Below are 26,261 nucleotides of genomic sequence, written 5' to 3'. Positions count from 1 at the left end.
TTTTCCCTGTTATCACATTGAAAAGTACGAGGAAATTACTTGTTCAGCACAAGAGCCTCCATGCTAAAGTACAAATTGTCAAGTAGCTTTGATCCATGAAAGTTGAACATGGAACAAGGGAAAGTGTGATGAATCCTGATGCCTTCATTTTCACAGGGAGAAGCAATAAAGATGTCCTCAGAGATGAAATGATGAATATTAGAAAACAGATGAGGAAGAACCTTGCTCTACACAGGTAAATCTGTCAGTACCATCAAGTCTGTCTGGCCTTGGCCTCTGGTGGCTGCCCCTGCAATACTGGGGCTGGGTTCTTTCCTTGGGAAAGAAGGAAGATCCCTGGGACACTGTGGGGACCTCATGAAACCAAGGGGATCATTGTGGCACCACTGGAGCCCATGGAACCAAGGGGATCATTGTGGCACCACTGGAGCCCATGGAACCAAGGGGATCATTGTGGCACCACTGGAGCCCATAGAACCAAGGGGATCGTTGTGGCACCACTGGAGCCCATAGAACCAAGGGGCCATGGTGACCCAGCGGGGCTTCATGGAACCCAGAGGCCATTATGACTCTGTGGGGCCTGATGGAACCATGGAGACCATTGCGACCCTTCAGGGCCTCGTGACACCAAGAGGGCATTATGACACCTCAGGTCCTCATGGAAGCAAGGGACCATTGGGACACTGTGGGGCCCCATGGAACCGAGGGGACAGGGAGCAGGTCTGGCTGCAAGTACTGAGCCCAGCTGGGGTCACGGAACCATCTGCAGGCCCCGGGTGAGATATGAACTCTTTCAGTGCTTCCATCCTCCCTCGAGTGAGAGAAAAGGACAAAGTGCAGGCACATAGAGGAGCAATATTAAGACACCGAGGGCAGCGAAGAGGAAGTTGAGTCCCAGATCGGAGGCATGAGGAGATGTTTATGATCTTGGGGCTGAAATCCTCTTGTAAAGCTATATAGAAGGATGTAACTGATACATCAGACTCTCTTTTTCCCTGTATCACATTGAAAAGTACGAGGAAATTACTTGTTCAGCACAAGCCTCCATGCTAAAGTAGCAAATGTCAAAGTAGCTGTGATCCCATGAGAAGTTTGAACATGGAAAAAGGGAAGTGTGATGAGATCCTGTGCCTTCACAGGGAGAAGAAAAAGATGTCCTCAGAGATGAAGATGATTTTAGAAACAGATGAGGAGAACCTTTGCTCTTACACAGCTCATCTTTTAACTAATACCCCATAAGTTGACATGGCCCATAAACACAACTGTAAAAGAGCTTTGAAAAACTGGGAGGAATGTCACAATTGCAGATTTTTCTGGGCAGTTGCTATTCATGGAAATTGAGAGCGACAAGAGAAGTGTCTCTTCTGGAGAAGTCTCCATAGCATGAAAGAGAGACTCCTCTCCTTAAGTGAACGCAAGAAAGACTATTCTAGTTGGGGTAAACTGACTGAAAATTCTAGGTTTGTCTCTTTATATTGTCAGTAAGAAAGAAAAGGTTGTAGGGAGAGGAGAAGTTTTTTGAAAGATTTGTTCTTATTACTCTTTCTTTTAGTTGCTATTAATGAACTTTTCCTTATACCCTCTGAAAGTTTTGAGCCTGCTTTGCTGTTCTCCTAATCTTATCACACAGGAGAAATGAGTAAGTATATTCTAGTGAGTGCACTGGTATTTAGCCAACACTGAACCCACAACAATAAATGCTGCATTCTCCAAGAAATCTCAAATTGGTGAACCAAAGCCACTACAGAAACATTTCTGATGAACTGCACTAGAGCAGAGGAAAATCAAGGCAGAGCCATGGTTTGTCAGGATTTGCTTGATCCTAATAACCCCTATGGTGCATTTGGAGCTGAGCCCTGGAACCTCAGGGCCTAAGAGGAGATTGCACAAACCTTTCTAGGAGTCAAAGTCAGAAGAAAACCCCCAAGTGTCTCAAATCATGGATGCATCCCACTGAGGTCCATCCCCAACACAGGCACCTCATGGACTCCTTGGAGGAGAGAACTGGAGGCAAGATTTGCACAAAAATTTCTCAGAGATTCAGTGGAAAGGAAAATCCAGAGTACCTTAAAAATCTTGAGTATCTCAAAGTATTATTGAGCCCCACTAAATGTCAGTACAAAGCTCTCAAGGGACTCGTTAAAGCAGATAACTGGGGCCATGATTGCACAAACCTCTCACAGAGTCTGGATCAAAAGGGAAACACCAAGTACCTTAAAATAACTGAAGTACTCTGAACCATTAATGAGCCCCACTGAATGTTGTTATTGACAAATCCTCTCCAGGGACTAATTACAGCAGATAATTGGTGGCCATGATTGCACAAAGCTCTCAGAGACTCAAAGGCAAAAGCAAAACCCAAAGTCCTTTCAAAAACCTGCAGTCCCTACAGGGAGCATAAAGGAGTCCCCAGGGCAATTCCTGAGCAAGGCTCCCCAGGGACTCCTTCCAGCAGATCCTTGAGGCCACTGGGATGTGGGCTAGGGGGGATGCTGAGGGCAGGACAAGGGGCTGACAGTGCCCAGCCTGGCTGGGGCTGTGCCAGGAGGCCCCAGTGCCTCAGGACAAGGTGTCTCCTCCCAGCCCTTGGTGGCACAGACCCTGCTGTGCCCCAGGGCACCAAGACTTGGCTTCTCTTTGTCCCCACCTGTCATCACTGCCTCCAGTTCTCTGCTCTGCCTGGGGACAATTTCTCAGTTGTGCTCCTCAGTGGGACCCATTAAAAGTCCAAGAAACTTTGGAGTTGGATTCTGCCTTGGAGTTCTGGAGAGGTTTCTTCAGCTCCCTCTCAGGGACTGATGTTCAGGGCCTGAGCACAAAGCCCCAGAGGCTCATTAAAGTCCTTGTGCTGTGTGTGTGCTGCTGAGCTGGGCTGGGCTCCTGGCACAGAGGCAGCTCCTGGTAACCAAGAAGAGCTTCAAAAGCACATTTCTCTTGACGAGCAGCTCTTCTGCCAGCCCAGCAGGGCTGGGGCTCGGCCTGCAGCCACCCTGGGCCCAGCACAGAGGCACAGAGAGCTTCAATCAGTCAGGGCTGGGAAGGTGCTGAGAAGTGCCTGGGGCAGAATCACTGCCAGCCCTTGACACAGGAACCTCTGGCTGCAGGACAATGCAGCTGCAGCTCCTGGAGCCATCTCCTAAAGCTGGAACATCCCAATGCCTACAGACTCTGTGAGTACAATTCTGAGTATTTTTGGTGCAGGGGAGGTGAAATGCTCATGAAACTCTGATATGCTAAAGGGGTTCTAATCAGTCATAAAATATTTCCAAGACAAGGATTTTAACAAAAATCAGAAAATTTCCTAAAACTTTGTAATCAGTTTCCTGCTTTTGGAGAATGGCAGGTAGGGGGGATAAATGTTAAAAGTAGGTTATGAATTATTAATTATGAATTTTGACAAGTGTCTGAGACATCTGAACTGTTACTTTTGGTGATTATAGGGTCACAGGAGATCCCTAATGTGCTTGCAGCCTTTCTGTCCATGGACAGCACCAGCATCACCTTTGCTGGACCCATCAGGCTCAGTCTGAGCTGTCCTTTCTCCAAGCTGCAAATAGAACCTGCCTCCAGCCAGCGCCCTGCAAACAGGCAGGGTTCTGTCAGGCCAAGGAGAGTGCACAGAGAGTTGGGGTCTGTGAGTGCTGGCAGGGATAGATCAGGCACAGGGAAACACCTGCAGGAGGAAAATCTCCAGGAAGCAGAGAGAAGATTGGGCAATGAGAGAAAACAAAACCCAGCAATGCTGTGGCAGGGAGAGTTTAGAGATGCCCACAGGATCCCCTCCAGTGCAGCCCCTCCCTCTGAACAAGCCCCCTCCCTCCTGTGCCCCAGCCCAGCCTCTGCCCTCAGGGCCGGGGCTCCAAGGCGTGCAGCCCCTCCTGTGCAGGCAGAACTGCAGCAGAGCCGTGGGGCAGCTCTGCAGCCCCGGGCCCAGTTCCCTCTGCAGAGCACAGGGCTGGGAGCAGCTGCCCGGCCCTGGGGGCTCTGGCAGGGGGCACAGCTGGCTCAGGGTGAGGCTGTCCGCAGTGCCCGGCTCTGGGCAATGCTGTCAGTGCAGCCAGGGAAGGAGCTGCATCTCCCTCAATCCAATGCCATCATAAGGACACTTGGAAGTCTCCCTGAGATTTCAGTCCAAGCTAGGAACTTCAATACAGGGTGCAAACCTGTCCTAGAGCATCTCTGAGTTATAAGATTGATGGGAAAAGTCAGAGATGTTCTGACACTGAAAATGCTGCTGGGTTGTTGAAATGAGCAACCTGAGTCCTTGGCTACAAATGTGGAGCTGGGCTGTGGGGGATCCATCTGCTCTCAGCAGTTCCTAAGGCATTTTTGGGAAAAAACATGGGAAGTTGATCACCCTCCACCTGCTAAAGTTTAAACCCCTGAGAAAATCTGAACAAATCAGAATGACAGACCACCTTCCCTTAGTCTCCAATCATCACTTTGTCTCAGAGAAATCACTCTATTTTCCCTGGGGGCAGCAAAAATGCTGAGGGGTTATGATATCCAAGAATACCAGGACAGACATGGAGGGAGCTTAAAAAGAAAACTGGAGAACTCTTGAACACAAAAGGAGGCCTGTGTCTGTTACAGGGGACAGTGTATGGGAAATTGCTTTGCTTTTGCTTACGGGTATCTCCTCTATCTCTACAATGTCTTTTTCTCCATGAACAGATCCCCATGCCAAGGATCAGCAAATGTCCAACAGCAGCTCCATCAGGCACTTCCTCCTGCTGGCACTGGCAGACACGCGGCAGCTGCAGCTCCTGCACTTCTGCCTCTTGCTGGGCATCTCCCTGGCTGCCCTCCTGGGCAACGGCCTCATCATCAGCGCCGTAGCCTGCGGCCACCACCTGCACACGCCCATGTTCTTCTTCCTGCTCAACCTGGCCCTCAGCGACCTGGGCTCCATCTGCACCACTGTCCCCAAAGCCATGCACAATTCCCTCTGGGACACTAGGTACATTTCCTACACTGGATGTGCTGCTCAGCTGTTTTTCTTTCTGTTCTTCATTGGAGCAGAGTTTTATCTGCTGACCATCATGTGCTACGACCGCTACGTGTCCATCTGCAAACCCCTGCACTACGGGACCCTCCTGGGCAGCAGAGCTTGTGCCCACATGGCAGCAGCTGCCTGGGCCAGTGGCTTTTTCACTGCTCTTCTGCTTACAGCCAATACATTTTCCCTGCCCCTGTGCCATGGTAATGCCCTGGGCCAGTTCTTCTGTGAAATCCCCCAGATCCTCAAGCTCTCCTGCTCCAAATCCTTCCTCAGGGAATATGGGCTCATTGTTATTAGTGCCTGCTTATCATTTGGCAGTTTTGTGTTCATTGTTTTCTCCTATGTGCAGATCTTCAGGGCTGTGCTGAGGATCCCCTCTGAGCAGGGACGGCACAAAGCCTTTTCCACCTGCCTCCCTCACCTGGCCATGGTCACCGTGTTCATCAGCACTGGTACTTCTTTGTACTTGAAGCCCCCCTCTATGTCCTCCCCATCCCTGGATCTGGCCCTGTCAGTTCTGTACTCGGTGGTGCCTCCAGCCCTGAACCCTCTCATCTACAGCCTGAGGAACCAGGAGCTCAAGGCTGCAGTGTGGAGAATGATGACTGGATGGTTTCAGAAACATTAAACTGCTGGCCAATTTCTGCAAATCACTTCTAATAAAATCATCTTTGAGCCTTTGTGTTGGCTTCGTTTTGGAGGTCATTTTGTTTTGTTTTAGAATTTTAATATTGTCAACCAAAAAATGTCATTGCTTCTGCCATTTCTCATTTTGTGTCTCTCAACATCCTTGTTCTCAAAGACTGTCAATGAGGGGCTGCGCTCTTAGTGGCTTTAAAGGAACTAAAGGATCACCGAGCAGAGTTTTCTGCAGAGATGCCCTTTTGCTGCCTTCTCTGGAGCTGCAGCAGCAATGTCTGTGTGCAGAGCTGGGGGCAGATCAGTGCTGGCCCAGCAGCTGTGCCCAGCAGCAGCAGCACTTGGTGTTGCCAGTGCTGCTGCCGTGGCCCTGCCCCGCTGCCCTGGTGGCCCTGGTGTTGCTGCAGGGCCTGAGTGCTCTCGGGGCCGGGCACAGCCCTGGGGGTGGCAGTGCCGGGGCTGCAGCAGGGACAGGCCATGGGCACTGCTGGGGCAGCGCTGACGCCTCAGGCCAGGCCCTGGGGCTCCAGGCTCCTTGCCCAGGCTCTCTCAAGAACACACCCAGGCCAATGCTCAGCACAGAAAAGCCCCGTGAGCAACCCCAGGCTGGCCGTGGGCAGGCTGGGGGCAAACAGCATGGCTGGGGCTCTGCAAGGGCCCTGGGGGAGATGGGAAGGAGCAGCAGAGCAGGGGCTGATCCATCCCCAGTGCGCTGCACAGCCCAGGGCAGCATCCCAGAGCATCCTCATGGAGCTGCCAACAACATCCCTCCTCTGCAGCCCTGGCCTCTCCCCCAGCTCACACAGGTGCCCCATCCTTGCAGGCACAGACACGGCAGCACTGGCTCAGCAGCCCCTGTTTGCATTGCACAGAGCAGGGGGAGCACCCCCATGCTGTTGCTGTGGGGACATGAACCTGAGGGAGCACAAATGCCATCAGCCCCTGGGGCCAGCAAGGGCTGGGGGACACCAGGGAAACCACTCAGCTTTGTCCTGGCCTCTACACTCAGCCAGAATGTTTGTTCCCATCAGCTGGGAGTTTCCTGTCCCACTGCAGACACTATTCCTCAGGGCTGCCTGGCAGCTACTCCCAAACTGCCCTCAGCACTTCCTTTTCTTTACCTTTGCTTTCTTTACTCCTTCTGCTTCATATTTCTTCCTCTTGCCCACCCCAGGGGGCCCAGAACTGGACACAGCATTCGAGGTGCTGCCCAACCAGTGCTGAGCACAGGGGAAGAATCACTGCCCAGCTCCTGCTGGTCACACCGTTCCTGATCCAGGCCAGGAGCCATTGGCCTTCTTGCCCACCTGGGCACACTGCTGCCTCATGTCTAGCCTGCTGTCCATCAGTCCCTGCAGGTCCCATTCTGACTGGCTGCTCTCCAGCCACTCTGTCCCCAGCCTGTAGTGCTGCAGGGGTTGATGTGGCCGAAGTGCAGGACCTGGCATTTGGACTTGTTTAACCTCACCTTGTTTGGTTTGGGCCCTGGATCCAGCCTGTCTAAGGCTCTGTGCAGAGCCCTCCTACCCTCCAGCAGATTAAACTCGCACCCAACTTTGTGTCAGCATGGTTTCCCAGAGTGTCCCAATGGTCTCCATGGTTCCATGCTGCCTCCCAGTGTCACAATGTCTCTTTGGTTCCATAGGACCCCTTGGTGTCACAAAGTCCCTTGAATCTTTAGCCCTGCAGTGTCACAATGGCCCTTGGTCCCCCAAGGCCCTGAAGTGTCACAGTGGATCCTTGCTTCCATGAATCATAGAATCACAGAATTTCTAGGCTGGAAGAGACCTTGAAGATCATCGAGTCCAACCCATGTTCTAACACCTCAACTAGATCATGGCACCAAGTGCCACATCCAGTCTTCCCTTAAACACATCGAGGGATGGTGACTCCACCACCTCCCTGGGTCAATGATTCCAGTATTACCACTCTTTCTGTAAAAAATTTCCTCCTTAATTCTAGCCTCTATCTCTCTTGGCGCAACTTGAGACTGTGTCCTCTTGTTCTGTCTGTTGTTGCCCGGAGAAAGAGACCGACCCCCAGCTCACCACAGCCACCCTTCAGGAAGTTGAAGAGGGTGATAAGGTCACCTCTGAGTCTCCTTTTCTCCAGGCTGAACAACCCCAGCTCCCTCAGTCGTTATTCATATGGCCTGTGCTCCAAGCCCCTCACCAGCCTCGTTGCTCTCCTTTGGACACGCTCAAGCATCTAAACATCCCTCCTAAACTGAGGGACCCAGAACTGGATGCAATACTCAAGGTGTGGCCTCACCAGTGCCGAGTACAGGGGACCTCCCTTCTCCCACTGGCCACACCATTCCTGATACTGGCCAGGATGCCATTGGCCTTCTTGGCCACCACGGCACTCTGCTGGCTCATGTTCAGCCGACTGTCAACCAGCACCCCCAGGTCCCTTTCCTCCTGAGCACTGTCCAGCCACACCGTCCCCAGCCTATAACGTTGCAGGGGGTTATTGTGGCCAAAGTGCAGGACTCGGCACTTGGACTTATTGAACTTCATCCCATTAGATTCTGCCCATCCATCCAACTGTTCCAAATCCCTCTGCAAAGCCCTCCCTCCCTCTAACAGATCAACACACGCTCCCAGCTTAGTGTCATCTGCAAATTTGCTAATAAAGGACTCTAAACCCTCATCCATGTCGTCAAAAAAAAATTAAACAGAACTGGTCCCAGCACAGATTCCTGAGGGACACCACTGGTGACTGGCCGCCAGCTGGATGCAGCACCATTCACCACCACTCTCTGGGCCCGGCCATGTAGCCGGTTCCTAACGCAGCAAAGAGTGCTCCTGTCCAAGCCACGGGCTGCCAGCTTGTCTAGGAGTATGCTATGGGAGACAGTGTCAAAAGCCTTGTTGAAATCCAATCCCTGCATCCATTAGGCGGGTTACCTGGTCATAAAAGGTGACCAGGTTGGTTAAACATGACCTACCCCTCCTAAACCCATGCTAGCTGGGTCTGATACCCTGGCCATCCTGTAAATTTTGCTTGATGGCACTTAATATTACCTGTTCCATTATCTTGCCAGGTAGTGAGGTCAGGCTGACTGGTCTATAATTACCAGGATCCTCCTTTGCACCCTTTTTGTGAATGGGTATCACATTGGCCAGTTTCCAGTCATCCATAACCTCACCAGTGAGCCAGGACTGTTGGTAAGTGATGGAGAGTGGCTTTGCAAGCTCATTTGCCAGCTCTCTCATTACCCTGGGGTGGATCCCGTCTGGTCCCATAGATTTATGAAAATCCAAGCATATCAGTAGTTGTATGACTGCCTCTTCTTGGATAATGGGGGACCATTCTGCTCCCTGACACCATCAACCAGCCCAGGCAGGCAGGTGTCTTGAGGGCAAGTCATCTTCCCACTAAAAACTGAGGCAAAGTAGGCATTAAGCACTTCTGCCTTCTCCTCATCTGCAGATACTAAGTTCCCTCCTTTGCCCAATAAAGAACAAAGGCTGGTCTTGCCCTTCCTTGTAGCATAAATGTATATGCTAAGACATTTTTTATTATCCTTTACAGAAATCGCCATTCTAAGTTCAAACTGAGCTTTGGCCTGCCTAATTTTTTGTCTGCATGCTCTAGCAGCCTTCTTGAACACTTCCTTAGAGACATGACCCTCTTTCCAACGCTGATACATCCTCTTTTTATTCCTAAGTTCCTCCAAAACCTCCTTGCCCAGCCAGGCTGGATATTTACCCCATTGACTGATCTTTCAGCACACAGGGACAGTCTGTTCTTGTCACATTTCTTGTCACAATCTTCTGCCACATTTCCCCAGCACAGGCACTCCTGTGTGCACAAAGACACAAAGAGTCAGTGCCAGGCACCTGTGAGCAATTCCCCTGAGGGCAGGAAATGCTCCCTGTGGATGCTTTGGCATCTCCCCAGCAGGTGAAGGGTTGAGCCTGGAGGAGTGGGGGGATCGGCCCAGGCTCCATCGTTGTTCAGGATCCCCGAGTGCAGCAAACGGGAGAGTTCCCAGCTGGGAGAGGCCCCACTCAGAGGGAGTCGCTGGCCCAGGAGAGCTCCAAGGGCTCCTTTTGGAGCGCTGTTTGCAGGGCCCCAAGAGAGGGGCTTCAGTCCCAGCAATGGTTCATCCTGGCCGCACTTGGCATCAACAGCTTTCTTTGGCAGTGTGAGAACAGGGATGTTGTGCCACTGAGGGAACAAAAACAGTTCCCAGGGCTGCTGCTAAAGGAACCAGGAGCTGGTTGGGCAGCAGCAGTGCCTGGAGCAGACAGTGTTTGTGATGAGCTGCAGAGGAGCTGAGCCCAGGGGCTGTTGGCCAAGGCCGAGGCCCAAGGAGCATTTCTCAGCTGGCAGGGCGGCCTGAGAAGGGGAGGGGGGAATGCAGCAGCACAGGGCCCATGGAACCAAGGGAACATTGTGACACTGTGGGACCCTGTGAGACCAAGGGACCATTGTGACACTGTGGGGCCCTGTGACACCAAGGGACCATTGTGACACTGTCTGGCCTTGTCACACCAAGGGACCATGGTGACGCTATGGGGCCTCATGGAATCATGGAGGTCTGTACTGACGCTCTGTGGCTCCAGGTAGTGTAGGGATTTTTGTGACACTGAGAGGCCCCATCAAACCAAGAGTCCATTGTGACACCGCTGGTCCTCCTGGAACCTTGGAGACAATTATGACACTTTGGGATGTTATGGAACCAAGGAGCCATTGTTACACTGTGAGACCCCATGGAGCCAGAGGTCCATTGTGACATTGCAAGGCCTCACGGAACCTTGGAGAGACCATTAAGAGACTTCTAACCTCATGGATCCAAGGGGCCATTGTGACACTGAGGGGGCACCATGGAACCAAGGAGATCATTGTTACTCTGACGGGACTCATGGGATCATGGAGACCACAGTGATACTGTGAGGCGCCATGGAATATGCCAAGCATTGTGACACAGTGAGGCCTCATGGAACCTGTGAGACCATTGTGACCTTGGGGGTCTCCACAGAACCAAGAGGACCATTGTGATACTGTGGGGCCTGGTGAAACCAAGAGGCCTTTGTGACATTGCAGGGCTGCATGGAACCAAAGCTCTAGGGTGACACAGAGGGGCCTCCTGTAATTAATGGTCCATTGTGACACTGTGGAGCCGATGGAGACCATTGTGACACCGCAAACCCCCAGGGTCCAAAGGTCCATTGTGACATTGCAGGGCTAATGGAACGGAGGAGTCACATAACATTGTGGGACCTGGGAAACCACAGAGACCATTGTGACACTGCAAGACCTCATGGAATCATTGGGACCATTGTGACACTACGGAGCCTCATGCAATCATTGGGAACCATTGTGACACTGCAGGAACTTCTGGAACATAGGGGCCCTTGGGACACTGCTGGACCCCATGGAATCAAAGCATCATTAGGACACTGCAGGGCCCCACGGAACCGAGGGGACCATGGTGATAACGCAAGGCCTCATAAAAGCAAGGGAAGAAGGAACGGGTCTGGCTGGTTTGGCCTACCTTTGATTCCCTGACTGGTCCAGCTGACTTTGGCATGTTGAGGGTCTCTTCTTATCTGCTGCTGAAACACTGGGGCTCTGTGCTTTCCTTCCTATGGAAAAGATCTGTCATCCTCCTCCAGGCAAGGACATCATTGTGGCTCTGTTGGGCTGCATGGTCCCAAGGGACCATTGCACATCAGCAATGTGAGAGTAAGCCCAGCTGTAACTCAGAGTCAGACAGATTTTACCCCAAAAGAACTGGGCGTGAGTTTCAAGTCCTAGGAGTCATTCTTTTAACTTAGGGTGAGCTTGAGAAGTCCCCCATAAGCCTTTAGTGTTGTTATGCTAAGTTGTCCAAGTTCTACTCCCCTACTGGTTTATTGGTTACTTATTTCTTCTTGATGTTATTGTTCTAGTTTTCAAGCCCCAAGTATCTATGTTGTTGCTTCCTCCTTGACTCAGGTTTATAATACTGCCCCTTGTACTGTGCTGGACTTCTCCATGTGTATTGTTTTTCTCCCTGTTATTAAAGTTCCTTTTAAACAACTCCATTGATCCTGCTCCTTTGCATTTTCACCACCCTCGCCCTGAAGTCAGAGAACCAGAGAGGTTTATTGCAGCCACCTTCATTGGGACATTTGGCGCCCGAACAGGGACCATGACATTCAGGGCTCCCTGTGTCAGTCATGTCAGCTGGGGTTAGCTGATGGATAGGTCAGAGCTCCCTGGGATTTTGGATTGTGCCAGGCTCAGCAGATTCATCGTTGCTTCAAGGGACCTTGGCCAGGATCAGCAGGGGGCGAGACAGTTTCACCTGCATAGGATTGCAGATGGTTTTGGGGAAATACAAGACATTCATTGCCCATTTAGTCACTGTGTTTTTACAGTATGTACCCATGTCCCATATTTAATTTGGAGTGTTCCAGTGGCTCTTCCCCATTAGGCAGAGAAAGAGAAAAATGGGAAGCCAGATGTCCAAAGTAGAAAGGAGCATATATGGATGCTTTCATTCTCACTGATCATGACAAAATATTTTCAAAGAACAAATTAAAATCAATTATGAGGTGGGTCATTAAAAATTTTCCAGATGCCTCTGCTGATGAAATCCATACCACTGAATTTCAGGACTCAGTGGGAGTTAAACTGTACAATTTTTGATCAAAAGGGACCCCATTGCACCCTGCGTGCTCCCCATCTTCCACACCACACTATACCAGCAAGCAGTGTGTTGAAAACACAATCCATTGGTAACTCCTAACTCGGGAACTCCCCTCAAACCTGCCTTTCTCAAACCTTTAATGATGGTCCAAGATGGCAATGGCCATGCTGTCTTAGAGCATCATGCCCTGGAGACTCAAGACAGAACGAGCCAAAATATGGCTCAGGAGCCTGACCACCCTGCTTCTATCTTGGCTCCTCCACTTCCTGCTGCCACAACTTTTGCCTCTGCTCTGACAAAAGCTCCAGACTACACCCACACAACTGCGGGTCCTGCCCTCACTGTCAATCATTCCCTCCCCACACTGGACCATGCCTCCAGTTAAGGAAGGAGACTGGCAAATCGCCTCAAAATTCCTCATTGCCCTGTTATGTTATGAAAAAAGGGGGCAGAATCCCAGCTATCAGCCACTGGTTTGCAGGGAAATCAAGGATTTTTCTATCTAAAGACCATAGGAAGGACTTAGCTTGCTTTAATGACCTAATGAGGGCCATGTTTACAGCACATTTCTCAACCACCGATGATTTAAAATATATTATGTTGTGGTCATTTATAGAATACACCCGGTGGGAAGAGGGATGGAAGTGTTTATAATGCTAATAGCAATGACTATGCTAATAATGAGGCAAGGGCAGAATTGACAATCAACCATCCAGCTGGAGAAGGACAACACAGCCTAACAGATGATCAAGCAGTAGGTATCGCCAGAGAAGTATTGAATGATATCAAAGAGATAGCTTTGCAAACTTTAATCCAGGTATCAGATGGTAGCATCCTCAATTTGAAATACTTTGGGTGGCTGCAGCTAAAGCTTTAGGAGCATTAGACCATCTTGGGTGCCTGTTAAGTAAGCAAACCAATGCTACCTCCCTCACAATGAGTGGCCTGCTCTCAGACACAGAGACCATCAGACATGTCACCTTGCAGAACAGCGATAGAGTTTTTACTCTGGGCACATGGGCATGGCTGTGTAGACTCTGAGGGCATGTGTTGCATGAACTTCTCCATCCACAGCGAGTCAATCCACAAGAGCATTCAGGTACTGAAGGGAGGGTTCAAGAAGCTTCAAGTGGAAAACAAAGACTGCTTCAATAAACTCTTCCAATCCAAGGGTCTAAAGGGTTGGATGATGTCTATCTAAAACAGGACTATTAATTCTCTTAGTGGTTGTTCCTATATTGTTAATTGTCCCATGTTTGTTTGGATGCTTTTAGAATGTCTTACAAAATTCTTTCAGTTCCATCTTTGTTGTAAAACAGAAAGGGGGAAGATACCCAACACAGGATCCTCATGGACACCTTGGACAACAGGATTGGAGGCCAGGATGGCACAAAAACCACTCAGACACTCAATTTTGGAAGGAAATTCCTTAAAAGTACCTAAAAGTATACTAAAATCCATAAAGTACCTTAAAAACCTTGAGTATCTCAAGGCATTAATGAGCCCCACTGAGTGTCAGTACAAAGCTCTCCAGGGACTCATTAAAGCAGATAACCTCTCACAGAGTGTGTATCAAAAGGGAAACACCAAGTACCTTAAAATACCTGAAGTAGCCTGAAGCATTAATGAGCCCACTGAGTGTTGTTACTGACAAAGCCTCTCCAGGGAATAATTACAGCAGTAATTGGAGGCCATGATTGCACAAACCTTTCAGAGACTCCAAGGCAAAAGCCAAACCCAAAGTCCTTTGAAAAACCTGCAGAGAGGCTCCTGGCCCAGAGGCAGCTCCTGGCAAGGGCAGCGCTGCAGAGAGACAGCTCTGGCCAGGAGCAGCTCCTGTGCAGAGCCCAGCACAGCTGGGGCACTGACTGCAGCCACCCTGGGCATAGCACAGGGGCACAGAGGGGTTAAACTCAGCCTGGGCTGGGAGCACAGAGCAGAGCTCACTCAGGGCTCACTGGAGCAGAAATCAGCCCAGGTTTGAAACAGTCATTCCCTGGCTGTGGGAAGAGAAGCTGCAGTTCCTGCAGGGATCTCCTGGAGCTGGCACAACCCACAGCTTTTAGGACCTTTCAGGAGGACTCTCAGAGCTGCTCCAGGGCAGGGCTGTGGCCCTAGGGCAGGGCTGGCTTTCCCTGCTGCCCCAGCCCAGGCACAGCCCAAGGCAGCTCCTGTTGCCAGGCTCTGCTGCAGGGCTGAGCAGCCGGGGCTGCAGCCAGGGGAGCCCAGGGCTGTCCTGCAGAGCAGGGTCCTGCAGCCCAGGGCGCTTTGCTGGGGCAGGGACTCGGCTGCCTGCCAGGGACAGCTCTCAGCCAGCCCTGGCAGCTGTTCCCAGCGCTGGGGAGAAGCTGTGGGGGGAAGGAGCCACCCTGAGCAGGGCAGGGGCTGCTGCTTAGCGGGGCTGGGTGGGGAAGGGCTGCTCCCAGCTCCAGACCAGCCTGGACACAGCTCTGGAGGACACTTCCCAAAGACGGTAAGCCTGGGATTGCTGTAAAGGTCAGGAGCTTCCTGAGAGTGTTTCAATTTCCTTCTTGGACAAAGATGGGAACGTTGGGGTGGTGACAAAAAGATTTTTGTGTTTTTTACATTTTTATATATTCATAGCTCTCTGAATAACTATTACATATTACAATTCTCTAATCCTTACTTAACTCTACTAAACTCTTAACTGTATTAAACCACTATTATATTCTTATATGGTTTTAATCCTGAATTAACTCTAGTATGTTTCCTTACCTTTCTCTTAATAACCTGACTGTCTAAATATATTGCTAAAATGCGGTATAGTCCTATTCTTTTATATAGTCCTGAAATAAAATATAGTCTTCTAGGAACTGGATTATAGGATGCTCCTCATATAGGAGCATTTTGGGTTTTGAGAATGAGCAGAATATGGGCAGTCAGTCAAAAAAGTGAAGGCAAAGAAGCCTTTGGTCCTACTCTAATGGGTTGACCCAGGGATGTGTAACTAGGGAAACTGAATCTCCTTTTGGAGGTTCCTGTTAAATATCTAAATTAACCAACCTTAATAAATTGTTGAAATCAGGAGCTGGATGTGCCCCATCCTGACTGGGACACCTGGACGCTTCCAATAAATGTCTCATTTTTACTTTACTGTTCTAACACTGCTGCAAGGGGTTTTTTCCTCTTTGGGTTATAGACAACAGGGGGATAAGAGAAGCAGAACAGGAATTGTAATCCCAGAATCACAGAACATTCTGAGTTGAAAGGGACACACAGGATCATCAAAGGAATGTTTGAACATTTACAGAGAGTCCAGAACTGTAACTTTGGGTGGTCATTATCTCTGCTGGGAGCCTCCCAAAGGGCCCTCAGCCACTCCTCAGTCCTGGACAGCAGCAGCATCAGCTCTGCAGGGCCCAGCAGGGCTCTCCTGAGTTGCCCTTGTCCAGCTGCACACAGAGCCTGCCCCAGCCAGGGCCCTGCACACAGGCAGGTTTCTGTAGGGCCCCGGCCAGGGCACACAGGCTGGGATGGGCTCTGTGAGCGCTGGCAGGGACAAGGCTCCTCTCAGGAGGGAATGTCCAGGCCCAGGGAGATGCTCAGGGAAGGAGAGGGGGCTGAAGAGAGCAGTGCTGGGGGCAGGATGAGGGCACTGTTGGTGTGTGGGAGGTGCCGGGCACAGCTGGGCACAGGAACATTGTCCTGAGTGCCCGGCTGTCTCTGCCCTGCCCTCTCAGGCACAGCACCACAACATCTTCTCTTGGTTCTGCACTGCCCTGATATTGTCACTGTTATCTGCTGCTCTCAGGGAGGCGCTGGCATTTGCAGCAGCTGAGTCAGGCACTGCCCTTGGCATTCCTGCCAGGCAGGGCTGTCCATGGGAATGGGGTGTCCAAGCTTCCCTGGCACCTGTGGGGCTGTGGGCAAAGCAGTCCATGGGAAAGGGGAATGAGCTGAGCCCCCTCCCTGAGATCCCATCATGGGCACAGCCAGGGATCTCCTTGCTGTGCCCTTCCCAGCTCTGAGCTCCCCTCCTTGGTGCAAATCTGTGCCAGAGCCTCTGGGAGTTCCCTGAATGTGCCACAGGGAAGGGCAGAGCTGCCACAGCTGAGGAAATGCTGCTGGGTTTGCCAAGGGAGCTGTGAGTGTCCTTGGCACAAGGGGATGCTGAGACCTTGCCCAGACACCTTTGGAGAGGGTGAGACATTCAGGGTTCCTCTGATCTGGGAAGGGGCTGGTTTATCCCAGGGTGACCTGGGAGTGTGACTGTGCTCTGATTGCAGACAAAGGTTCCCCCCAGAGCAGAAAGGGGGATGAGTGAGTCCCAGCTGTAGGGACAGTCTACAGGGAATGGACCAGGTTTGGCTCCAAGCAGCCTCTACTGACTTGTCACTGTCCTTTCTGCATGAACAGGTCCCCAGCAGCCTCAGCAAATGTCCAACCGCAGCTCCATCAGGCACTTCCTCCTGCTGCCATTGGCAGACACGCAGCAGCTACAGCTCCTGCACTTCTGCCTCTTGCTGGGCATCTCCCTGGCTGCCCTCCTGGGCAACGGCCTCATCATCAGCGCCGTAGCCTGCAGCCACCACCTGCACACACCCATGTTCTTCTTCCTGCTCAACCTGGCCCTCACTGACCTGGGCTCCATCTGCACCACTGTCCCCAAAGCCATGCACAATTCCCTCTGGCACACCAGGGACATCTCCTACACAGGATGTGCTGCACAGCTCTTTTTTTTTCTGTTCTTCATCTCAGCAGAGTTTTTCCTCCTGACCATCATGTGCATTGACCGCTACGTGTCCATCTGCAAACCCCTGCACTACGGGACCCTCCTGGGCAGCAGAGCTTGTGCCCACATGGCAGCAGCTGCCTGGGCCAGTGCCTTTCTCAATGCTCTGCTACTCATGGCCAATACATTTTCCTTGCCCCTGTGCCATGGCAATGCCCTGGGCCAGTTCTTCTGTGAAATCCCACCGATCCTCAAGCTCTCCTGCTCACAGTCCAAACCTATTTTGATTTAGTTTTTCTCAGGATGTATCCCAGAAAGGAGTATCCCCAGATGGTGGTGGTTTGGTTTCTGAAAGAACAAAGAAATCTCCCAGATGGTGTGGTCCAGAATCCAGATGTGGGTCCACCTTTTAATTGCAAGGACTATAAACCTCATAACAGTGATGTCCAGCTTCCCTTGGTCAAAACTATAAATCCTTCAGTTGATGTTCATCTTCCTTTCTTAGACTGCTTTTCACAGTTTTGTTAAGGTGTGAGATAAGCATGCTTCCTTTTATATATTCTAAAGCTATAGTTTCAAAGATCCTTACTACAAGCAATATTCCAAAATTATACTTTAAAAGGTTATTGCAAAACTCTTTAAGGCTTAGCTACAAGCAGAAAGTTCCTGTCAAAAAGCAACATCCTTAACACTTTAATTCGAATGTTCCTAAACCAACTTAAGACTTATAAAGGTTAATTACAAACAAAAGATAGGTTCAAAGGCCTTGTTCCATGCTTTACCTCCTCAGAAATTATTAGAATTTGTCTTTATAACTGTCCCATGGTCGGTTTCCACACATATTACAATCACAAATACCACATTGCCTCTGTGTACCTGACACGAAACACAGCTTTGTATTTCACAGGGGGCACAGGGACGGCTCCTGTGAGAACCTGCTGGAGGCTTCCACCGTGTCTGGCACAGCCAATTCCTGGTGGCTTCAAAGATGGACCTGCTGCTGGCAAAGGCTGGGCCAGTTACAAATGGTGGCAATGGCTCTGTGATAACAGATTGGAAAAGAAATCAAATAGAGATTGTGGCGCAGTTTTAACTCCAGCCAGAGGAGAGCAGAGGGAGAACATGTGAGAAGAACAACCCTGCAGACATCAAGGTGAGTGCAGAAGGAGGGGCAGGAGGTGCTCCAGGCCCTGGAGACCCAGGCACCCTGCAGGAGAGCCATGGAGAGAGGGGTCCTGCTCCCAGGCAGGAGCAGCCTGTCCCTGGAGGAATGCCCCCCCTGGAAGAGTGACCCATGCTGCAGCAGTTTGGGAAGGACTGTTGTCCCTGGCATGGACTCACACTGCAGCAGTTTGCAGAGGGCTGCTGCCCCTGAAATGGACTCACATGGGAGAAGCTCCTGCAGAACTGTCTCCCTTGGGAGGGACCCACGGTGCAGCAGGGGAACCACTCCTCTCCCTGAGCAGGGGCAGAAGCCATGGGTGATGAACTGACCATAACCCCCATTCCCTGTCTCCCTGCACTGCTGGGGTAGAAGGCAGAGCTGGAGAGAGGTGAGCGGCTTATTTTATTTCCCCTTTTCCTGCTCTTTGTTAGCAATAAATGAATTTCACATCTCTAAGCTAAGGCTGTTTTTCCCAGGACAGTATTTGATGAGTGATCTCCTCCAGTCCTTATCTCAACCCATGAACCCTTTATTAAATTTTCTTTTTCCAGCTGCAGAGGGGAGTGAGTGAGCAGCCCACATGGATGCCTGGCATTTGGCCTGGGTCAACCCACGACACCTTGGTACCACAGGGTCACAATGGACCCTTGGTTCTATGGGGTCTCATTGGTTCCATCAGGCCCTGCAGGGACACTTCATTCAACAAGGCCCCAAAGTTTCACAGTGGTCTCCAGGATTCCATGGGGCCCTGCAATGTCAAAATGGACCTTTGGATCCACGGGGGCCCAGAGTGTCACAATGAGCTCTTTTGGTTCTACAGCTTCACAATGGCCCCTCGGTTCCATGTGTCCTGCACTGTTTCATGAATCCTTTGTGCCATGGGGTCCTGTAGGGTCACAATGGTCTCCTTGGTTTCATGGTGCCACAGTTGCCATAATTTCCATGGTATCACATCTGCCCTTGGATCCCTAGAGGCCCCAGAGTGTGACAATGGCCCCTTGCTTCCATGATGCCCTGTAGTGTCACAATGGTGTCCATGATGCCATCAGGCCCTGCAGTGTCACCGTGGACAGTTGGTTCAATGACACTCCACAATGTCACCACCGCCTCTTGGTTCCACAGAGCCCCACTGTGTCACTGTGGTCCCTTTGGTTCAAAGGCTCAGAAGTGCCAGAATGACCCTTTGGTTCCAACAAGCCTTGAAGTTTCAAAATGGTCTCCATGGTTTCATGAGTACCCCCTGTGTCACAAGAGACTCTTGGTTCCCAGAAGTTCTTCAGTGTCACAATGGGCCCTTGGTTCCATGAGGGTTGGTAGAGTCCCAATTGACTCCTCAGTTCCATGAAGCCCTGCTGTGTCACAATGCCCATGGTTCCATGAGTGTCCATGGTGTCACCACGGTCTCCTTGGACTCCCAGTATCACCATGGTCTCCTTGGTACCATCCAGGCCTTGTAACAAAAGACAGTGAGCCATTTTGTGCCTTAGATGAAAGGCTGCAGAACTCATGGTAGTGAGGCTGTGTCACTGACAAGAAACAAAAACCACCTGAATCTGAATGCCGAATATCATCTCAAGTACCTAAAATCCCCGCCTTGACAGAGGTAGAAAATACAAACAGAGATTCCACAGTAAATCAGAAACAGGGACCACATTTGGAATGCAGGCAAAATGCATTCAAGTGCATTCAAGTGCACTCACTATGATAAGGAGGTGATGATCTCCTATTCCAAGAGTGAACTTAGGAAGGGCTGACTATTGAAGGAACTGCAGAGAACCACAATATAAGAAAGGAAGGTGGCACAGGCAATTCTGGAATAGGGACACCAGAATGCAAGAGCAGGTGAAGCAGTGCAGTCGCCACCAAGAAGATCACGTTCACACGCTGTGGGCAGCAACCCCATCAGGCCGTGTCACCATCCCCTGGTACAAGGGGGGTCACGATGCTTCGTTTCACTGATCTCAGGGTGCAAAGACACACTGCAGGGGACTTTCAGTATTAACCAAAACAAATGCACCTTTTAGTGAGTGCCCACAGCAGATGCAACACAAGGATTAGAAAGGAGATAAAGGACAGAGAGACAGAGAAAAGGAGGGGGGAATAGCTACCAACAGGGAGATGAAATCCTCGTGGTCCGACCAATAGATCCGTCTGGTCACGTCAGGGAGAATCTCAAAGCCTTTGGTTAACTCAGAGCTCTTTTATAATCTACCGCCGGAGGGGAGCAGGACGGCACATGGAGGGCGCAGTGGAGAATAAATCCATTGGGAACAGGTACAGACAGTCCAGTTCTGAACAGCACAAACCGGTGCCAGCAGTGAGCGGGGCCCGTTGTTTCAGGACTGGTTCCTATGGGAAACATCCTGCTTTCCATGGCAGACATCCCGCTCCAGTCAGGCCAGCACCCCTGGGTTAGAATTTGAAGGGTCTCAGTCTCAGTCCTAGGGGGGCCTTCAATCTCCGTCCTTGATGGCGGCTGTGAGGCAGATGAGGGATCTTGGACCGTCTCTAACAGACTGATATCACAAAACATAGTAGTAATTATGAAATAAACAGGGCCAGGAGACTTCTTCTCCTTTTTAATGCCTTTATTAAAAGTGATCAGCTCAGGATTGGGTGTCCCGGCAGGGCTGCAGTCCCCGTCGCGTCTCCCAGGGCGACTCAGAGGATATGCGCAGCTCTGTCCGCTAGGGGCAGAGCCGGGGAATCCAGTCCTCGTGGGAGCCTTTAGGGCTTGGTGTCCCCGTCAGGTGTTGTTTTTGAGCCTCGGCGGCTACCCAGGTCCCGGTGTTGGGACCACTCCCTGCTCAGGGCGAGAGGGGCTCCGAAGGTGTTCAGCATCTCTGCAGGCTCAGCACTCGGTCCTCACGTCCAGACATCATTTTAGTCTCTCAATTCTTATTTGGCTCGTTGTTTTGGGGGTTTTCTCTGTGCCTCTGGAGTCGGGCTCCCACAAAGCATTCTGGACTTTGGAGTCACTTTGCATAACCCCCCCCACCCTCTCAGGTGTCTTCCCTATGCTGTAAGAGAGCACAGCCTCGGGGGAAGGGCAATCTACTGCACCCAGCCAGGCTTTTTACTAGTACAAAAGAGGAGATAAGCCTCAACGACCCGGTATTACAATAACAAAGCACTAAGAATCCTGGCAGAGCCTGAGACCTGGCTGCGTCCCTGGAACTCTTTCTCACAAAAAAACATTAACTGAACTTTTGTTCATAACAGTCCCCCTCTTTTCCTTTGATCGATCTTAAATTCTTAAGCTTGCATCAACTCACAATTTTTTTGTTTTGAATCTACTATAAATCTCTTGTGCACTGTGGTAATCATGCTTACTTAACCTTGTTACTTTTCTTGGTTTTTCCAGATTGGTTTGTACAGCCAATACTGTTTTACCAAAACAGACAAATAAGCATAGTAAAAAGAGCAATCCTCTAAGTACACACACAGCGAGAAAAACCACTTTTTCCCATACATATTTTCTGAAAATCTCTAAATTCTCCCACCCACTGGGATCAAGTGTAGGAGTTTGATCTTGATTATTTACACATGCCAATCTTTTTATTTCGTTTGAAATGTCCCTAATAATTGAATTCTTTATTTTTAATACAGCCTGGAGCCTGATGACTTTGTTCAACACAGATTTTGGGATCCAAACTTGGCTTTTACAGTTTTGGATTTTCCCAATTTCTATTTCACTTTCCCAGTTTTATTTAATTTCTCCCAAATCATTATACATAGGAACTCCCAAACTTGATCCAGTTTCTTTGGGTAATAAGAAAATTGGTGTTATCACCCTAGCAATGCAGTTGCCAGATGAGATCAAACTTAGGGGTTTAGAGCTCCCCTGAAATGTGTTCCAAAAGGGGTTTATCTCTTTTCCAGTACACTCATCTAAATACCTGTAACAAACAATTTTTCTTACTATTTTCACCATTTCTTTGCTTTTTACTAGATCTGCTGAGCTTGTTTCAGCAGCATCACATTCAAAGCAAAACCAGGCTTCCTCTATAGGGCACTCTCCTAGGAGTGGCTGCCTAAAAGTGGCAGTATTCTGGGCTATCCAATACACTCTCTTATTTTTCTGATAAAGGACCAATTGGGAGAGGTTAACACAATCAGGGTTAGAACTGATGTGGACTCTCGACAAGGAGCTCACTTCCTCCTTAAGAGGGGTTGGTAGCACTCACTGCACAGCTCAGCTGGGCTCCCCTGAGCACCACCAGCAATCAGAGCCATCAGTACCACCCTTCCCAAGAGTCCGGTATGGGTCATCTTGCACAGCCTGCCCACCCGGCCTTGCCTCTTGGGGAATTTTACTGAGGAGAAGCTTCCAAGCTCTTTAGAGTCCCTTCTACCCGCTTCTCTGGTTAAGCCTCTCTTGGTCTGTTCCCTACAAATTTTAGTTTCCCCCCCAGGGGAGTGTTCTGTAGAGGGTTAACCTGGAGTCTTTAGAAGTATATTGGGGAACTTAAACTAGAATTACTTATTTACAGCCTTAAACTTTTTACCAACAAAATTTACACAAAACAGTTTTGAAACATTTTAAGCAATATTAGAACTCTGATACCAATTTTTCCCATACAGTTCAGTCTTTTTGACTCTTCCTCCTGAGAGTCAACTTTAAATCACAGTATACCCAGGTGAATTAACTTGTGATGTGGATGAATCCTTATCCAGTGCCCAGAGGTGAGTGGTGTGGACTCTGGCTCAATGCCAGAGGGGAAAACTGGGAGTCTGGCCCAATGCCAGATGTAGAAACTGGGAGTCTGGCCCAGTGCCAGACGGAGACAGGGGTGGAGTCCGGTCCAATACCAGAATGCCAGAGGGAAAAACTTGGTGTTGAATCCTGGTCCAATACCAGGGGTGAGAGTGATGTGAGTCCAACTGTATTAGTAATGAAGAATACCTGAAACAGGCTTTCAAACACAGACATTAATGGTCTACTGTTAATGATTTTATCAAAACTCAGCTTCTCTGTTTAATGTTATCAGTAATTTCTCTTTTTCCATAGTTTGTATGTTTCTCTCATCAACTTCTACATACTCTGTATTTTGCAAGGAGTTGTATTTCTCAGCTAACTTAACTCTCAAAGTACTTTTATTCTCTTATATTTCTGTGTATTTAATTCACTGGTTTTCTGTTCTATTTTCAAGATCTTATTTATTTATCTCTTGCTTCTGTTTCTTACTTTTACTTACAGCTTAAATATTTCTTTCAACCCCTTACACTTTATCTCTTTTTCCCTTTTTTTTTTCTCACACCATTCTTCTACACAACACACTTCCCTCTAAGAAAATGTGGTAAAGCTTGTAACTGCATTACCTCTATTCTAATTTGTTTATATTCACTCTCTCATTTCTCATTCACTTTCACACATTCCTCTACACTTTTAAGACACAAACTTATTGATAGAAAATCACAGGTCCCTATAGCCCCCCCTTTCACCCTGGGGGTTGGCCCACAGGTATCTGAGCCTCTTGGAAGGGCCCAGACTCTGGTTGCCCCTGGTGCACATTCACCTGTGAGGCTGCCTGCGTGTCACTCACGCTCTTACAGCTACAGCTCCCTCACACATCTGGGGAGCACTAGTATGGTTTGGTGGTCACACACACACACACACACCTTGGTCACAGCCCCCACCCACCCGGGGGACACAAGCCTGGTTTGCAGGTCACACACACACACAAACACACTTTGGTCACAGCCCCCACCCGCCCGGGGGACACAAGCCTGGTTTGCAGGTCACACACACACTTCCACTGCCCCCTTCCCACCTGCCCGGGAAGTTGAGGCTGACTTTTCTTGTGACTCACTCTCACACACACAACAAGACAAAAATAAGGTACCTTTTACTTTCACACCACTTATTACAAGTTTAGTCTTACTGGCCAGTTTTTGGTGCCATTGGATATCCTTTCTACCTAGCTGTTTTTGTCTAACTTCACATGTTACTTTGTTGAGACAGGACTTATCTGCTCCTGTATCAACTAAAAATTCAAATTCTTCATTTAGGAGTCCCACTTCAAAGTTTACCAAGGGCTCTTCTAGATGTTGCATCGGGTCCCCTAAAGTGTAAAGCCCCTGACCCTCTACTTGTCACCTTTAAGGATCTTCTCTAAATTATCTTGTTCCTTGGCTATTGCCACATCGAGACTGAGCTTTCTACAAAACCTCCTGGTGTGTCCTGGCTCTCCACAGTAATAGCAATGTCGTTCTCTCAAAGGGACTTGATGTCTCTCAATCCTTCGTGCACCTGCCAGTAATGGCCTGTCTCTGCCTCCTCCTGGTGGTGTACCCGCCCCCCCTGCACTTTCCCTAGCTACAGCAACCATGATCTTAGCCTTGGCCTTTGCTTTTTCTTCCTCCTTCCTTAAATACACTTTCAATGCCTCTCTTAGTAACTCATTATTGTCTCTCTCTTGCCAATCTTCCATCTTTTCCAGTTTCCTCCTTATATCAGGCCAAGATTTGGTAACAAATTGGACTTTTAGTAGCATTTGACCTTCTGGGGTGTCTGGGTTTATTCTAGAGTATAACTGGAAGTTCCGCCTTAGGTGATTAAGCCAGGCAGCAGGAGCTTCATCTTTCTCCTGCGTGCCCTCAAATGCCAATTGGGTGTTAGTTCCTTTGGGAACTGACTCTTTGATCCCCCGTATTATCAAAGACCTATATTCCATCATGGCCTTCCTCCCCTCCTCCTGGTTAGGGTTCCAGCTGGGATCCGTTAGTGGCAATTTCTGTTCGCCTGATGGCACCTGGGGTCCTGGACGGTTATCTTTCTCCCAAATTCTTATGCCAGCCACCCTAATCATCTGGACCTCTTCTGGGGAAAACAATATGCTCAGGATGGAATTCATCTCCCCCCAAGTGTAAATATTTGGACCTAGAAATTGATCCACTTGGTTGGCTATGCCCACTGGGTCCTCAGCTAAATGTCCCAACTCTTTCTTGAATCCTCTCACCTCAGAAGCAGTTAGGGGAGCATTCACAAAGCCAACACCTCCCGCTACTCCTCCCATAGGAACCTCTCTGAGGGAAAAGAGTCTCTCTGCCTTGGAGGTCTTGGATCTGGTGCTACAGTACGGCCCATCTTCAGATGCCAAACTACTTTGAGGGATATCTGGGTTACCCTGAACTTTCTGCCCATCAGCAGGTGTATTTGCTGATAGCTGTTTATCGGGCGAGGAGGCATTTGTGTCCCAACTAGGAGGAGGTAAAGGGACAGCAATAGGAGGGGGAGAAGAGCCTGAGTGGATATTAAGTGCAGCTGGAGAAGGGGTGGAGAATGCAGCAGGTGGAGTAGGCACTTGTGGTGGTGCAGAAGGAGCTGGAGGGGATACTGGGTTTATCATAGCGGAAGCTGAAGAGGTAGAAGGAGGAGTTTGAACAGGTGGTAATGAGATGGCAGCCGGGGGAAGAACCGGACCTGCCATTTGAGGTGCTTGAAGAAGAGGATTATAAAGTGGAGGGGCAGAAGGAGGCAGATAATACAGGGGATCCCATCTTTTACTAGTCTTACCATCCCCTCCTTCATTCCCCTCTCTCTCTGCTCAGGGCGAGAGGGACTCTGCATCTCCGCAGGCTCAGCAACTGGCTCCTCATGTCCAGACACCACTTTAGTCTCTCAATTCTTATTTGGCTCGTTGTTTTTGGGGTTTTCTCTGTGGGTTTCAAGTCGTGGTCTCACAAAGCTCTCTGGTCTTTGGAGTCACTTTGCATAACCCCCCCCACCCTCTCAGGTGTCTTCCCTATGCTGGAAGAGAGCACTGCCTCGGGGAAGGGCCATCTACCCCACCCAGCCAGGCCTTTTACTAATACAAAAGAGGAGATAAGCTCTAACGAACCGTGATTACCATGACAAAACACTAAGAACTCTGGCAGAGACAGAGACCTGGCTGCGTCCCTGTAACTCTTTCTCACAAAAATATATTAACTTAATTTTTGTTCATAACATCCCCGACGTTACCAGATGGATCTATTGGCCAGACCAGAAGGATTTCATCTCCCTGTTGGTAGCTATTCCCCCAACCCAACCCTCCTTTCTCTCTCTCTCTGTCCTTTATCGCCTTTCTAATCCTTCTGTTACATTTGCTATGGGCATGCAATAAAAGGTGCA

At 49.7% G+C, this 26,261-nt stretch overlaps 1 protein-coding gene across 1 annotated transcript; it reads left to right on the top strand.

Moving 5' to 3' along the window:
• Positions 1–4,697: 4,697 nt before the first annotated feature.
• Positions 4,698–5,630, top strand: LOC135441321 (olfactory receptor 14J1-like). The gene has a single exon (XM_064700864.1). It carries the CDS (start codon positions 4,698–4,700, stop codon positions 5,628–5,630), a length of 933 nt encoding a protein of 310 aa, XP_064556934.1.
• Positions 5,631–26,261: the final 20,631 nt, after the last annotated feature.

Source organism: Zonotrichia leucophrys, unplaced genomic scaffold, assembly GCF_028769735.1.
Source record: "Zonotrichia leucophrys gambelii isolate GWCS_2022_RI unplaced genomic scaffold, RI_Zleu_2.0 Scaffold_241_78452, whole genome shotgun sequence".
Taxonomy (NCBI): domain Eukaryota; kingdom Metazoa; phylum Chordata; class Aves; order Passeriformes; family Passerellidae; genus Zonotrichia; species Zonotrichia leucophrys.
The sequence above is the reverse complement of the archived record's forward strand: the minus strand, read 5'-3'. Positions and strand labels throughout refer to the sequence as shown.

What these genes read in the sequence shown, in the direction of transcription:
- LOC135441321 (XM_064700864.1), top strand. Translation starts at nt 4,698, where the DNA reads ATGTCCAACAGCAGCTCCATCAGGCACTTCCTCCTGCTGGCACTGGCA.